Raw genomic sequence first — 14,600 nt, forward strand, 5'->3', positions numbered from 1 at the left:
CAAGCTACGAAAAACAAACAAAATAAGAGGTGGCAAAATGCGCTGAAAGAGGCCCCTTCTGAAGCAGACTTGGTTGGGCTACAGACCCTCCCCGGGGCAGCCTGGGGAGCCCCAGGCTGAAGATGGCAGGGCCCCGTGGCGGGGGGGAGCCTGGTCACGGAATCACCCCGGAGGAGAGTCCCCATCCAGGAACACCTGGATTGAACGGGACAAACTTGACCCATTGTGGAAGGTTAAGCTGTCCCCCCTTCTGGATTTCTCTTGGTCTCTTACAGCTGACAAGCAGGTTGGTGACCTAATACCTGTGGTGACACCCTTCGGCCCCCCTCGCCCATCCAAAGACCAGGCAGTAACGGGGAGGGCGTGTCCAGGGGGAGGGGTGCCCATGACCTCTCTGAGCAGGGCCAGACTCTACCTGCAGAAGGAAGCTCTACGGCAGGAGGAACAGGACCCTCGGCAGGGACGTGGCCCGCCCTCCTGTGTCCCACTGGCACGCTCCCGGGCTGAGAAGGTCCGGCCCAGGCATGGCCCCGCTCTGGTGCCCCAGAGGTCCCGGGGGGCCAGGCGGGGCCTGGAGTGGCCAACCTTCTGGTCTGGTCTCCCCAGGCTGCAACCAGCCTTTTCCGCATTCCCGGACGCGCTGTGCACACAATATCCCTGTCTCTGCGTGCAGTGAACAGAGGAAGTCTGAGGCTGTGGCTCATAGAACCTGGCTGCCCCTCCCGCTCCCTAGCCCACTGCTGCTCTGTCCTGACTGCTGGTCGCCTGTTGCAGCTAGAAGTGGAACACTCCTCAGCGTCCCCTGCGGTCGGCAGTGGCCCACAGACAGAGCTGCAGTCCCCTTTGGCGCCATGGAGGGCCACACAGGTGTCTTCCAGCCGGTCCTGGAGCTGTAGCGGGTGCCCTGCTGGTACCTGACAAGCGGATGCAAGGCCCAGCCAACTGAGCTGAGCTGATAAAGGGCGTGGAAGGCCAGGCAGGGCTGGAGAGGCCGACCCCCAGGGCACTGGGCACCTGCACACGTGACGGGACGGGAAGCATCGAGTGCCAGGCTGCTCTTGGGGTGTACAGTCAGACACGGCAGGGTCCCCTGAGGACACCCAGGCCAAGGGTGGGAAGACCTCGAGGACAGGCTGGTGCCCGGGGAGTGGGTGCTGAATGCCTCGTCCCGGTGGGGTGGCCCGGGTACCTGCAGCGCTTGGGTGGATGTGACGCGGACCCAGCTGGGAGGCCCACACTGTCCCAAGGCTCCCCCTTCTCGGCCCCTCTACATGCAGGGGCCGGCTGGTGCTCTCAAGAGGCGTGTGGCAAAGACTGCCAGAGGGCTGGAGGGCCACACCGCCAGCAGCCCCCGCCGGACACCCCACCGCTCAGTTCAGCCCGGTTGCTGAGAAGCGTTACCACGGGCAGCAACACGAATGGGTTTTCCTTCTGAGTCCATATGTCAACAGATGCAAAACCGTCTTCCAAGGGCCATTTCTCACCCTAAAACAGGTCTGATCCACACTCATCTATTCCCTGTCACTGGGAGGAAATCTCCCCAGCCAGAGAGCTGGCCAAATGGCCCGGGAAAACCTTCACGACCCAGAGTTAAGAGAAAAATGGAAGACTCAGAAATCACACACGTGTCAGGATCCCAAAGAGGACTTTTTAACGTGACTGTAAGCCGAAGGATTGACCAGAAAAATGCCCGATGACCATTACTTCTGGGTGACGTGGTTACAGGTGTAACTTATACCCCTTTTTATACATTTCTGCTTTTTCCAAGTATTTGGCAATAAGCAGGAATCACATTTCTGATGAGAAATAAACCCTCAAGTGTAGCTTGCCCTGTGCAGTTGGAGGCTGCGTGGCTGAGTGGACCCAGAGAAGAAACCCAGGAGAAGGGCCACGCTTGCCCACCTGGCATGACCCCACCCGCTGCTGCCAGGTCTGCACACACAGCGTGATGGGCCTGCCTGCAGCCACGCGCTTACCAGCCGACCCCTACTTTTATTATTTCAAGGCCAGGACATAAATCTTGAAAGGTTATCTCCTCGCTGAGCTACATAATTGCAGACAAGAATCTATTCTTAGCAAGAACTTGCTTTGACAGATTAATATGGCTTAACTTTGTCGATGATGATACGAAAATTAGCCCTTTCACAGCAATTTTTTTTCTCAGAAGAGCTTTTACAAGGGGCAGGTGATTAATTCTCCCCGGTGGTCGACAGGTGTTATTATCCCGTTATTAGCGGGAGGGGGGCTTGCGTAGAGGCCGAGCGCAGGCCCCTAGTCGGTGAGGTCAGGGAGCAAAGGACTGACACTGCCCAGGCCGAGGCTCTGCCTGGAGAGCACAGAGCCCCACCCCGGCCCTGGCGGGTGGTCAGTGGCTGTCCAGGCAGGGTGCCTACCATCTTCAGGGGCCCTGCAGAGATCCAGTCAGATCTCAAGAGGGCAGGATTATTCCCTGTTTAGTGCGCTGATATATTCCCAACACCCAGAACAGTGCTTTGCACATAGTAGGTCCCCTTACGCGTTTGTTGCATGACTATCCCCATGAAATAGGCACTGTTATTCTTTCAGTTACAGAGGCACAGCAATGGATGGGGGTCCTTGACTGTGAGGGACCTCCGGTCGAAGCCAGGGGGAGATAGAAGTAAGTGTGCCCAGTGAAGCCTTCTCAGTGGAGGGGACATCTAGACAGGGTTTTCAGGTGTCAGTAGGAGTTCACTGAATAAGAAGAAAAGGGCATTCCAGCCCTCTCCACCCCCAAGGCAGTGAAGACACTGGGGCAGCCTATACTCATATTCATGTAGAAAGGCACCCTTGGAATAGCTGGACTGGCTTAGGGTTCATGGCATTTGGGCTGTGTCCTGGCTCCCCCTCACTTATCCAGCCCCCCACTTCCACAGAGTGTACTTCCTGGCCCTTGACATTGGCCAACAGGGCTTAACAGATGCGCACGCAGGCTTGCAGTGTTCTTGCAATGTTTCTGCTCACTCTCTTGCACCTCCACTGTTGCCTGAGAATATGCCTGGGCTGGTCCCAGAAGGAGGACACTAGATGCCTTCCTAAATCGACCAACTCCCAGGTGCATGAACGAGCCCAGCCTGCCACAGATCTCGAGAAGAGTGATTGCTGTTTGGGGCGGCTTGTTACACAGCACTGTTGTGGCAGGAGCTGACTGATACACTCCCCTCTCTGACTTCCAGTTAACTCTTCTGTAAAGCAAGGAGTTCCATGTGGCCCTCTCCACCATGCCCAGAGAAATAGGTGGTTCGTATCTCCCAGATGGCCCTTCTCAGACATCAGCATCTCTGACCCCTGGGTCCTGAGGTAACGTCTAGTGCCCACCCCGGGGAAGGTGTATGAAGTGAGCAGGGCACTTACAGGCTTGCAGTTGGTCGGTTTCCCGTTCATGTCTGTGCTGGGAGGCCTCAGGTAATCCCAGTCTCGGCCCTTGCTGTAGGTTATAAGTGTCACCACCTTCCCGTCGACTTTTTGGTTCGCCAGAAAGACTCCTTTCACCCCTCGGACCTGGGACAGAAGTACAAGAAGGATGGCAAAAGCCTGCCTAGCCCCTCGCTAACAGCTCTGTGTGCACGGCCTCATTTCACCCCAAGAACAGCCCAGAGCTGAAGCTGACTATACGCCCTGGAGGCAGGTGGGTCTGCGGGGGGAAAAGGGACCAGAGACGCTGGCCTGAGCTTTGACTGGGAGCCGGTACTGTCTGACCCCAAATTCCGAGTGCGTTTCACAACACTGAGCTGTCCTCCCAGGTTCAGACCCCGGCTGTTGGACGGCGAGCAGAGCCCTGGTCCCCGAGGTGCCTGTGCATTTTGGTCACGCTGTCTTTAGCCGGAGCTCCTGATTCAGAGCCCTAGCCCCTCGCCTCCCTCCCAGTGGACCCACAGGGCCTGGACCCATGGAGTCGCTCTGGGCTTTCCTCCGGGGACGGCCTCAGCTCAGCCCCACACGCAGATGCCACACGCAGATGCCAGACCGTGAGGACAGGGTCCGTGCCGGCCCCAGCCTGCCCTGGATGGGGGTCGAAGTTCCCTGTGCCCCCTTTCTCAGGGTTTCTTGAGGGGCCCAGGGCAGTGACCACACACATCCCATAATCGGTTACTGAGCTCGCGCACTAGAAAGCGTCAGATATCGGCAATTCCCAATTGTTCAACCTCCTGGTTCCACAGAAATGAACTTTTTCGGCAAGTTCCTTGGGCACGGAAGACTTGGACCCAGTAACCGAGGCCCGCTGGTGTGGCCTGAGTACCTCGGAGCCCCCGTGTGCCCGCAGAAGCTTTTGCTGCTCTATAAATAGCATGAAGCCAAGGCAACTGAGGCTGAGTTGTGGGATTTACCTGAAGTTCCACGGCCAAGGGTGACGAGTGATAATACACAGTTGTTAAGTGCCTTCTACGTGGCGGGCAAGGGAATTGATGTGCCATGTCATTACATTCTCAGACTCCAGGAGGTTGGTGCTTTCCTAAGCCTCAATGCCAAGTGTCTGACAGGTGGGGAGCAAGCCGGGGCGGACCCCAGAGGTCCGGACGCTCAGTGAACTGTGTACGAGCCCCCTGTGGCTGCGGCAACAGGTAACAGACAGAGGGGCTTAAACTACACACATTGGTCGTGCTATAGCTCTGGAGGCCGGAAGTCCAACACGGGTCCCACCGGGCTGAAAGCAACCGGAGTCTCCGGGGGAGACGCGTGTCCTTGTCTTTCCCCGTGTCTAGGGGTGCTGGGGTGCTTGGTTTGTGGCCCCTCCTCCTTCTTCAAAGCCAGCGGTACAGCATCTCCCTGGCCATTCTTCCACGATTCTGTGTGTTTTTCTGCCCTTCCTTCCACGTGTGAGGACCCTAGAGATTGCAGTGGGCCCCATGGAGAATTCTGGAAAATCTTCCCATCTGCCGATTGCTATAACCTCAATCCCCCTTTGCCTGTGTCTTCTGCTAGGATGCTTCTGTCTGGGTTGGAGACCAGGGGTCTGGCCCTCACCTCCACAGACGAGGATTAGGGGATGGTCCTTCTGGGGGACAGCCCCAGGGGCAGGAGGACCGCAGCCCCTTCTCTCACTCATGGTGACATCACTCTGGCTCTGGCTCACCTGAGGCATCCCCAGGGGGCGGGCATCTGGCCTGCTCGGTGCTGAGTCTAGATGCCTCCCCTGATGTCCTGGGGGCAGACACGTTGCTGATTTGCCCAGTGATGGCTTGCTTTATTTGGAAAGCACTTGTTTATATCCCGACTGGTCTCCGTGAAAACACTCAGCAGTAAATGACACGGACCCTCCCATCCCAGAAGAGGTAGTAACAGGCCGCGTTTCCCTGGGGAGGGTGTAATCAGCTGAGTACTGGCTTCCGGCATTGATGTGCCCACGTCACATAACTGCCCCCGTCATGGCTGTGCTCACTTCCTGGGGGCTGCCGTAACAAAAGCATCACGAACTGGTGGTGGTGGGGGGGTTGGTGCTTAAAACAACAGAAATTTGTTCTCTCACAGTCTGGAGGTCAGAGGCCCAAAACCAAGGCGTTGGCAGGGCTGCCCTCCCTCTGAAGTTTTTCAGGGAGGATCCTTCTTCGTGTCTTCCAGCTTCAAGTGGTTGCAGGTGTTCCTGGGCTGTGGCCACATCACCCCACTCCCTGCTCCGTCTTCACAGGGCCCTCTTTCCTGTGTGTCTGCGTCTCCTCTTCTGATCCTTATCAGGACGCTTGTCATTGGTTTAGGGTCCAGCATGAGCTCATCTCAAGATCCTTCAGTTCAGGACAGCTGCAAAGATCCTTTTTCCAAATAAACTCATGGTCACAGGTTCCAGGGATTCGATGTGGCTGTAGCTTTTGGGGGCCCCCGTTCAGCCCACTACAATGACTGTCTCCCAGCTGCGGCCAGGGTTCCTCAGGGTCAGGGCACAAGACTGGAAGCCCCCTCAACCCCCTTCCTAACCCAAGCTCCAACACAAAGAGGCCCTCAGAAAAGGGTTGCCGTCTTGTCTGGAACCAGGACCCATCCTGCAGAGGTCAGAGCTCACAGGCCCTTGAAAGCCCAGGCCTCTCGCGGCGGTATTTGCTTGTGACGTCTGGGATAAGACATTTTTCCTGGCTCTGACATCGGATGAACGATAACCATGACAGTAATGGAATTGGGGCATGTGTAGAACCTCTAGGCCAGGCCCTTCCTATTTCGAATCCACAGGAAAGGCACCGGCAGTGAAAACTGTCGAGAGCCTGCCGAGCACTGAGCTGGCACCAGGTGCTGCCGTATGTGTTTAACGGAAACGGAGGCCTCGAATTCACACAGCAACCCTCTGAGGAAGGTACTACTGTCATCCTCATTTCACAATGGGGACACTGAAGCACAGAGTGGTTAAGTAATGTGCCCAAGGTCACACAGCAAATACATACCAGAACTGGGATTTGAACCCCGGCAGTGGGGCTCCCGAGTTGTGCTTGTAACCACTACCTGTGATCCCCATTAAGTGGATTTCAGAGAAGCACAGTTGCTTGCGAGGGGGCCCAGCTTTGGATCTGGCCACTGTGAACTCCCTCCCATCCCCACGGCCTCTCACTGCCTGGTCTTCAGCGTGAATCACTGTTCCCTGGCGACACAGCTGGCTAACTTCTGCTCAGCCTCAATTCGGTCTGCACCCTTTCCTCCAGGAAGTACTCCCTGACTTCCACCCTGGGCTGGCCGACTGCCCCTCACGGTGTCTTCTAGAGGCTGACACACCAGGTGGGAGCTGGTCTTCCTGTAGAGTCCGGAGCCCTGTGAGAGGTGGTCTACTCCTCCCTGTGTCCCAGGGGTAGGGCCTGGAGCCTGGCGTGCGGTACAGGAGCTACATATACCCGCAGTGGGCCGCGGACGTTCCCGCTCGAGGTGCCCTCCGTACGTGTCGATTACACGCCTGTCCTGTGCGTAACTTTCAGCAAGCAGCAGTGAGCCACAGGCTGTCCAGCTCGGGAAGTAAACCCTGACAAATGGGTTCTCGTTGTAAACAAATGATTACATTCATTACTCCCTTGGTTCTGCTCAGCTGTTGACAACTCAAAGAGGAAGGCTGCAGCCCTGGCTCTGTCCAGGAGGACGCCTCCCGCCCGGGTTGACACGCACTGATGCCCAAGGCTCAGCTCGCCACCCACGGGACACCCTCCCCAGCTCCGCAGGGACAGCAGAGCCTGGCAGGACCGCCACCGGCGTTTGCTACGAGAACACATGGCCCCTGCAGGTGAACCCACTGGCTGGGGGCTCCCTGAGGGCAGGGCATGAGGGAGGAATTTAAGGGTGAATGAGCTGCCGAGGGAGTGCTGGCCAGGAGGATGGATGGAGCTTGGACCTACAGACCTGGGCCACTTCTGGTTTTTCGCTGACTTCTGGTCTACCTGGGCAGGTGGCTTGCCCTGTCTGAGCCTCAGGTTCCTTACCTGTAAAGCGGCTGAGGGACCCCCTCCCCGGCTCTGGTGTGGACAAGAACAGAGGAGGTGACCGTGAAAGGCCAGGTCCAGGCTGGGCCCACCGTGGGTGAGGGATTGACATTCACGGAATCCAAGTACAGGATGGTGCGTGGGTGTTTTCTCGGGGGAGGGAGCCCGGCGTGGGAGCCGGAAACCCCAGTTCAGAGCCTCTGACCCGCCCCTCGGTGTCACGTGACAAGAGCAAGTGGCTTAAATGGGACACAGCTGGGGGTGGGGCCCCAGGGAGGGAACAGGGAGGGCTGAGGACTGCAGGCAAGGAGGCCTCAACCCCCAGCCTCAGAGAGGGGAGCTGCAGGGCCAAGGGAGAGACAGAGGGAGCAAGAGACAGCCAGACGGACAGGGGATACGCAGAGGGGAGGGACAAGGAGAGCAGGGCTGGGGCCGGGGAGGCCACGAGGCCAGAGATAGACAGGGGAGGGTCCCAGCTTCTGTCACCTGCCTGTTTCATGCAGTGGCGTTCAGGGCAGGAACGGCTTTACAGATGACAGATGGTGATCGAGTCGATGATGGGGACCACCAACCTGAACCCCAACTCAGCAGAATGTTATCCCCCCCAAATTCCGTTCTTCTCATTAGCAGACCCGTATCACACGGTACTCCATTACTGTTACTCGATTTTCATCACAAAGAGCAAATTTTCTCTCCTGTTCTAAAAGTACCTGCGTGGCACCCTTGTGATTGGCAAAGACTAAAATATTTGCCCCTTGACAGAATTTTGGCAGGTCCCCGGGTTGGAGCAGTGGAGATGGGGAGGGCGGGGGAAGCCGGGACAGGGGTGCCACCTGGCCCACCACAGCCCGCACTGAGGGTCCCACCTCGAGGATGTCGATGACCACACTCTCCTCCGCCTGCCGCGAGCTGCGCACGTCCCCCAGCACGAGCGAGTAGCGTACGCCGCGCGGGTCCGACTGGTAGAGGTTGTAGGTGTCGGTCTGGTACCACTCCTGCACGGCCACGAACACCTGGCTCTCGTCTGTGCTGATGACCTGCAGATCCTGGGGACGGCGGGGGAGCCGGGGTCAGAGGCGGGCTGGGGGCCCACGCGGGAGGGGGAATGGGGGGAGGGGGGAGCAGGCCTGGGGGGCGGGGCAGGCCTCAGGCCTGGCGGGAGTGAGAGGCTCGGCCACACCCCTCTTGGAGTCAGGCTGACCTAGATTTTCATCCTGGCTCTGCCCTCTCAGCTCTGTGACCTTGGCCAAGTCCCTTTACCTCCCTGGGCCTCTGTTTTCCCACCTCCGAAATGGGAATGACGTTCCCACCCTCTATGCTGGGTGGGGCGCAGTGATACCTCCTCCCCTCTGCCCCTGCAGCGAGGAGGGGGAGCTTTCCTCCACGCACCCCCAGACCGTCAGAATGCAGCCCAGACCATCACCTCTGGGAGGCGGGGATGCGTCCCTCCCGGGCCCCTCCCCCCTCCCATCTTGAGGATCAAGCCCGTCATCTGTCCGTTCATTCATTCAACAACACGTATTCATTAAGCACCTACTGTGTGCCAGGCACTGTTCTAGGCCCAGGGCTACACCAGGGAGCCCCACTGGCCTCCGCCCTCTGGTAACGTACCCTGGTGGGAGGGATGGATTGATTCACTCCAGACTCACGCCCAGGACCGCATCACCGGCCTGCTACGGGAGCTGCCCTTTGCTCACATCTCCCCCTGGCCAGGCCACCGTCACCCCTGGCCCCCGCCAGGCACACAGCCAACAAGGCCCCCTCCCCCAGGGCAGTGGGCTGCCCAGGGCCCTATGGGAGCCGAGGGCAGGCGCCTGGCCACTAGGCAGGAGGGGGGCTGCCCTGAGCAGCCAAGGCCAAAGCCCAGAGCCTGGGGTCCACCTGGACCAGAAGGTCGGGCAGCTCCTGAGTGGGCCGGGCAGCCGTCTGGGGCGTCAGCGCCAGATTTTACAGTTCAGAATTAAAAAAAAAAAAACAATTGAATAAAAAGGAAGAAGAAGAAACCCAGGGCTAACCTTAGTTTCTCATTTTTCTTTTCATTCCCAACCAGCACCAACTACTGCATGGGAGGCGCGTGAAAAGGCATCCGAACCGGCCCCATTTCAAAGCCATAGGAACTCTTATTCTGCAGCCTCTACTGTTTGCCTTCTATCACTCCGAGACTTTTATTGCCCCTCTGGCAGTAGAGCTGCCAAGATCCAGGAGCTGAAGACGGATGGCGGAGGGAGGGGGCTGGCTACCACCCTCCGTCCCGCCCACTGCAGGTGGCGCAGTTTGGGGGTACACTTCCTTTTGCATTTCTCATCTGATGTTAGGGCACAGAGACAGGAAATGTTTCTCTTTCTCTAACAGCAGATGGGGTCCCTATTCTGTGCGGCCAAGCAAGACCTTCGATTGTGAGAAGAAGAGGCCGCCTGGGCAGGGCACAGGCTGGTGAAGGCCCCTTCCCCTCCTGGCCTGCGCCCACCCACCCCCCCGAGCTGTGCAGCCAAAAGAAGGGGCTTTGCAGAAAAGGGATGCAGTGCAGTGAAACACCTGCAATGCACCTCCGAACCAGGGAGAAGCCTGCAGCACGAGCGGGGCATTGGTCCAATCAGTATTTACTGTTATTGTATTAATTCCGACTTTCCTCCCCCGCACCTGCGTAAATGTTTACTATAATCCGGGAAACAAAGAAAAATGTGTAAAGGAGCAAACGTCTCCTGTAGTGCTACCCCTAGAGAGACCTGACATTAACATTTAAAAATGTTTACTTCTGGGCTTTTTCCCAAGTGGGATTCATATAGTTTTTCATGTATGGTTTGCAGCTGTGCCCTTGCCCATTATATGGGGAGCATTTTCCTCTGTCATTAGCATTATTTATAAACAGCACTTTTATGACTGCATGGTATTCCCTTTTGTGGATGTACCGTATTTCATTGAATATTTCCCCACTGGTGCGCTTTTAGCATCTCCAGAATTATGTGCAAGACAGTCATAAACATTCCCAGACATAGATCTCTGCCCCTCTGTATTTCCTCACCGTAAATCTAAGAAGGGAAATTGCTGCGTCGGAGGGTAGGAACATTTCTAAAGCTCTTGTTACGTGTTGTTCAACCATCGTCCTGAGAGTATACGTTCCTTCCCCACCAGCGGGGCTAGAGGGCGCTCATTTAACTTCATGCATTGAAACAGGCTTTTGAAAATCTTTGCTGATTAGAGAGTGATAAATAATATGCATTTTTTTCTTAAATTTGCCTTTACGTTATTCTTTTTGTAAAAAGTTAGAAGCAGAGACATGTGTTGACTCCATTTTTAAACAAAAGACATTAAAAGAACTACACATATGTATATGTGTTTGCATGTATATATAGCTATATGGCCTAGAGAAATATGTGAAAAGAAACACCAGAGTTGCCAATGTTTGTTATCAGGTAGAATTAGGTTTGATTGTAAGTAATAGAAACTGGGGAAAAAAGTGACTCAAATGAGATAGAAACTCATGTCTCACGAATGTAAAAGAGGTCCAGAGATAGACATTCCAGGATGGAAGCTGGAATCACCAGGGACAGAGGTTCCTTCTGGGTCACCATTCTACTGTCCCATGATATGGCCCTTGTCCTCATGGTTCAAGATGGTTGCTAGAGCTCCAGCCATCTTGTCAACATGCAAGGCAACAGGAGGGAGGCAGGAAAGAGGGAGAGAAAGGCTTGCCTTTAAAGGAGGACTCTGAGAAGTCTCCCAGATGTGACAATTCCACTTAATCTCACTGACCAGATTCTAGAAACAACCACATGTAGCTGCAAGGGAAGCTGGGAGATATAGTCCTAGCTGGGAAACAATGCACCAGCTAAAATTTGGGGTTTGTTAAACTAAGATGAAGAAGAAAAACGAATACTGAGATGTCTCTAAGAGTTCCTACAACAGTTATGCTGAGGAATGAAGATGTGAGATTGAAAAGGAGGAATGGAGAGGTAAGCGGGTAGAAATGGTATATATTTGCATTATTCCATTCGTTGTAGTGAAAACATTTTAAAGAAGTAACTTTGGAAAGTTTAAAAACATTTTTAGCAAGCATGATAGGGGAAATTTCCCCATAGATTTTTACATCTATGTTCCAGGGAACAGCCGAATGAACGAACACCTTCACCAAATTCTTTCTTTGTCTTTCTACAGTTTGATTATGATGTGTCTTGGTGTGGAACTCTTAGTGTTTATACTACTTGGAGCTCACCAAGCTTTTAAAGATATCTGCAGTCATGTCTTTCATCAATTTCAAGGAAGTTTTGGGCCACTATTTTTTCAAATAGATTTTCTGCCCCTTTCTCTCTCTCCTCTCCTTCTGGGACACGCATTATGGAATGTGTGTATTGGTCCACTTGATGGTGTCCCACAGGTCTCTTAGATGGTGTTCGCTTTTCTTCAATCTTTTTTCTTTCTTTTCCTCAGATATTGTAATTTCAGTTGTCTTATCTTCAGGTTCTCTGACTCTTTCTTCTGTCTGCTCAAATCTGTTTTGGGATCTCTCTAGTGGAGTTTCCATTTCAATTATTGTTCCTTTTAGCTCCAGAATTTCTTTTTGGCTCCATTTATGTGTTCTATCTATTTTTTTGGTACAGGCATACCTTGGAGATACTGTGGTTTCAGTTCCAGACCACCACAATAAAGCAAATATCACAATAAAGTGAGTCACACAGATGTTTTGGTTTCTCAGTGTATATCAAAGTGATGTTTACACTATACTGTAGTCAATTAAGTGTACGATGGCATTACGTCTCACGAAATGTACACACCTCAGTTAAAAAGTACTTTATTGCTAAAAAACGTTAACCATCATCTGAGCCTTCAGCGAGTCATAATCTTTTTGCTGGTGGGGGGTCTTGCCTCTCGATGTTGATGGCTGCCCACTGATCAGGGTGGTGGGTGCTGAAGGTCGGGGTGCCTGTGGGAATTTCTTTAAAGAAGACAACAATGAAGTTTGCTGCAACAACTGACCCTTCCTTTTATGAACACTTTCTCTGTAGCATGCACTGCTGTTTGATAGCATTTTATCCACAGTAGAACTTCCTTCAAAATTGGAGTCAATCCTCTCAAACCCTGCCACTGCTTTACCAGCTAAGTTTATGTAATATTCTAAAGCCTTCGTTGTCATTTCAGGAATCTTCACAGCATCTAAACCAGGACTAGACTCCATCTCAAGAAACCACTTTCTTTGCTCGTCCATAAGTAGCACCTCCTCATTCCTTAAAGTTTTCTTGTGAGGTTGCAGCAATTCAGTCCCATCTTCAGGCCCCACTTCCAATTCTAGCTCTCTTGCTCTTTCCACCACATCTGCAGTGACATTCTCCATGAAGTCTTGAGCCCCTCAAAGTCATCCATGAGGGCTGGAATCAACTTCTTCCAAACCCCTGTTGATATTGATACTTTGACCTCTTCCCAAGAATCACAAATGTTCTTACTGGCATTTAGGATGGTGTATCCTTTCCAGAAGGTTTTCAACTGACTGCTCAAATCCGTCAGAGGAATCGCTGTCTATAGCAGCTATAGCCTTATGAAATACATGTATTAACTCAGAAGACTTGAAAGTCAAAACTGCCCCTTGATCCATGGGCTGCAGAATGGGTATTGTGTTAGCAGACATGAAAGCAACATTGATCTCATTGTGTGTCTCCATAAGAGTTCTTGGGTGGACAGGTGCATTGTCAAATGAGCAGTAATATTTTGAAAGGAATCTTTTTCTGAGCAGTAGGGCTCAACAGTGGGCCTAAAATATGCAGTAAACCATGTCGTAAACAGATGTGCTGTCATTCAGGCTTTGTTCCATTTACAGAACACAGGCAGCCTAGATTTAGCATAATTCTTAAGAGCTCTAAGATTTGGGGCATGGTAAATGAGTACTGGCTTCAGCTTAAAGCCACCAGCTGCATTAGCCCTTAACGAGAGAGTCAGCCTGTCCTTTGAAGCTTTGAAGCCAGGCACTGACTTCTCCTCTCTAGCTATGAAAGTCCTAGATGGTATCTTCTTCCAGTGGAAGGTTTTTGTTTACATTGAAAATCTGTTGTTCAGTGTAGCCACCTTCGTTAATGATCTTAGCTGGATCTTTTGGACAACTTGCTGCAGCTTCTACACCAGCACTTGTTGCTTCACCTCGCACTTTGATGTCATGAAGGTCGCTTCTTTCCTTAAACCCCGTGAACCGACCCCTGCTGGCTTCAAACTTTCTTCTGCAGCTTCCTCTCCTCTCTCAGCCTTCAGAGAATGAAGAGAGTTACAGCCTTGCTCTGATTAGGCTTTGGTTTAAGGGAATGTTGTGGCTGATTTGATCTTCTATCCAGACGACTCAGACTTTCTCCATATAAGCGATAAGGCTTTCTTATCACTTGTGTTTTCATTGGAGTAGCACTTTTAATTTCTTTCAAGAACTTTTCTTTTGCATTCACAACCTGGCTGTTTGGTGCAAGAGGTCTAGCTTTTGGCCTGTCTTGGCTTTCAACAAGCCTTCCTCACGAAGCGTCATCATTTCTAGGTTTTAATACAAAGTGAAACAAGTGTGACTTTTCCTTCCACTGGGACACTTAGAGGCCATTGTAAGGGTATTAATTGGCCTAATTTCAATGTTGCTGTATCTCAGGAAATAAGGAGGTCCAAGGAGAGGGAGAGAGATGAGGGAATGGTCGGTTGGAGGGGCAGTCAGAACACGCACGACACTTATCAATTAAGTTGGCCCCAAACAATCATAGTGGTAACTTCAAAGATCACTGATCAGAGCTCACCATAACAAATATGGTAATCATGAAAAATTTGAAATATTGTGAGATTTACCAACTGTGACACAAAGACACAAAGTGAGCAAATGCTGTTGGGAAAATGGCACCAATAGACTTGCTCCACGCAGGGCTAGGGTTGCCGTAAACTTATAATTTGTGGAAAAAAATACAATATTCACAAGGCACAATAAAGTGAGGTATGCCTATATATCTAATTTGTTTGTACTTTGTTTTCTTGATTTTCTCCACATTTCCTTTAGCTCTTTGAGCATCTTGAAGGCAGTTGTATTAAAGTCTTTGTCTAGTAGATCTGCCATCTGGTCTCTCTCAGAGACAACTTCTGTTGGTATTTTCCCCTTTGAATGGATTGTACTTTCTTTCTTTGCCTTGTGGTTTCTTTGTTATTGAAAACTGGATGCTGGAATCTAATAATGTGGTAACTCTGGAAATC

The 14,600-nt window shown here is 52.6% G+C and overlaps 1 protein-coding gene across 2 annotated transcripts in view; it reads right to left on the reverse strand.

The window, feature by feature from the left end:
* The window catches only part of SORCS2 (sortilin related VPS10 domain containing receptor 2), a 469,795-nt gene that overhangs the window by 47,161 nt on the left and 408,034 nt on the right, over positions 1-14,600 (reverse strand). For both annotated transcript variants that reach the window (XM_032633367.1, XM_032633366.1), the window contains exons 9-10: positions 8,270-8,449; positions 3,373-3,519 (exon numbers count right to left, since the gene is read on the reverse strand). In XM_032633367.1, coding sequence (XP_032489258.1) covers positions 3,373-3,519; positions 8,270-8,449 — 327 coding nt within the window. The remainder of the gene's footprint in view (positions 1-3,372; positions 3,520-8,269; positions 8,450-14,600) is intronic.

This window comes from Phocoena sinus, chromosome 5, assembly GCF_008692025.1.
Source record: "Phocoena sinus isolate mPhoSin1 chromosome 5, mPhoSin1.pri, whole genome shotgun sequence".
Taxonomy (NCBI): domain Eukaryota; kingdom Metazoa; phylum Chordata; class Mammalia; order Artiodactyla; family Phocoenidae; genus Phocoena; species Phocoena sinus.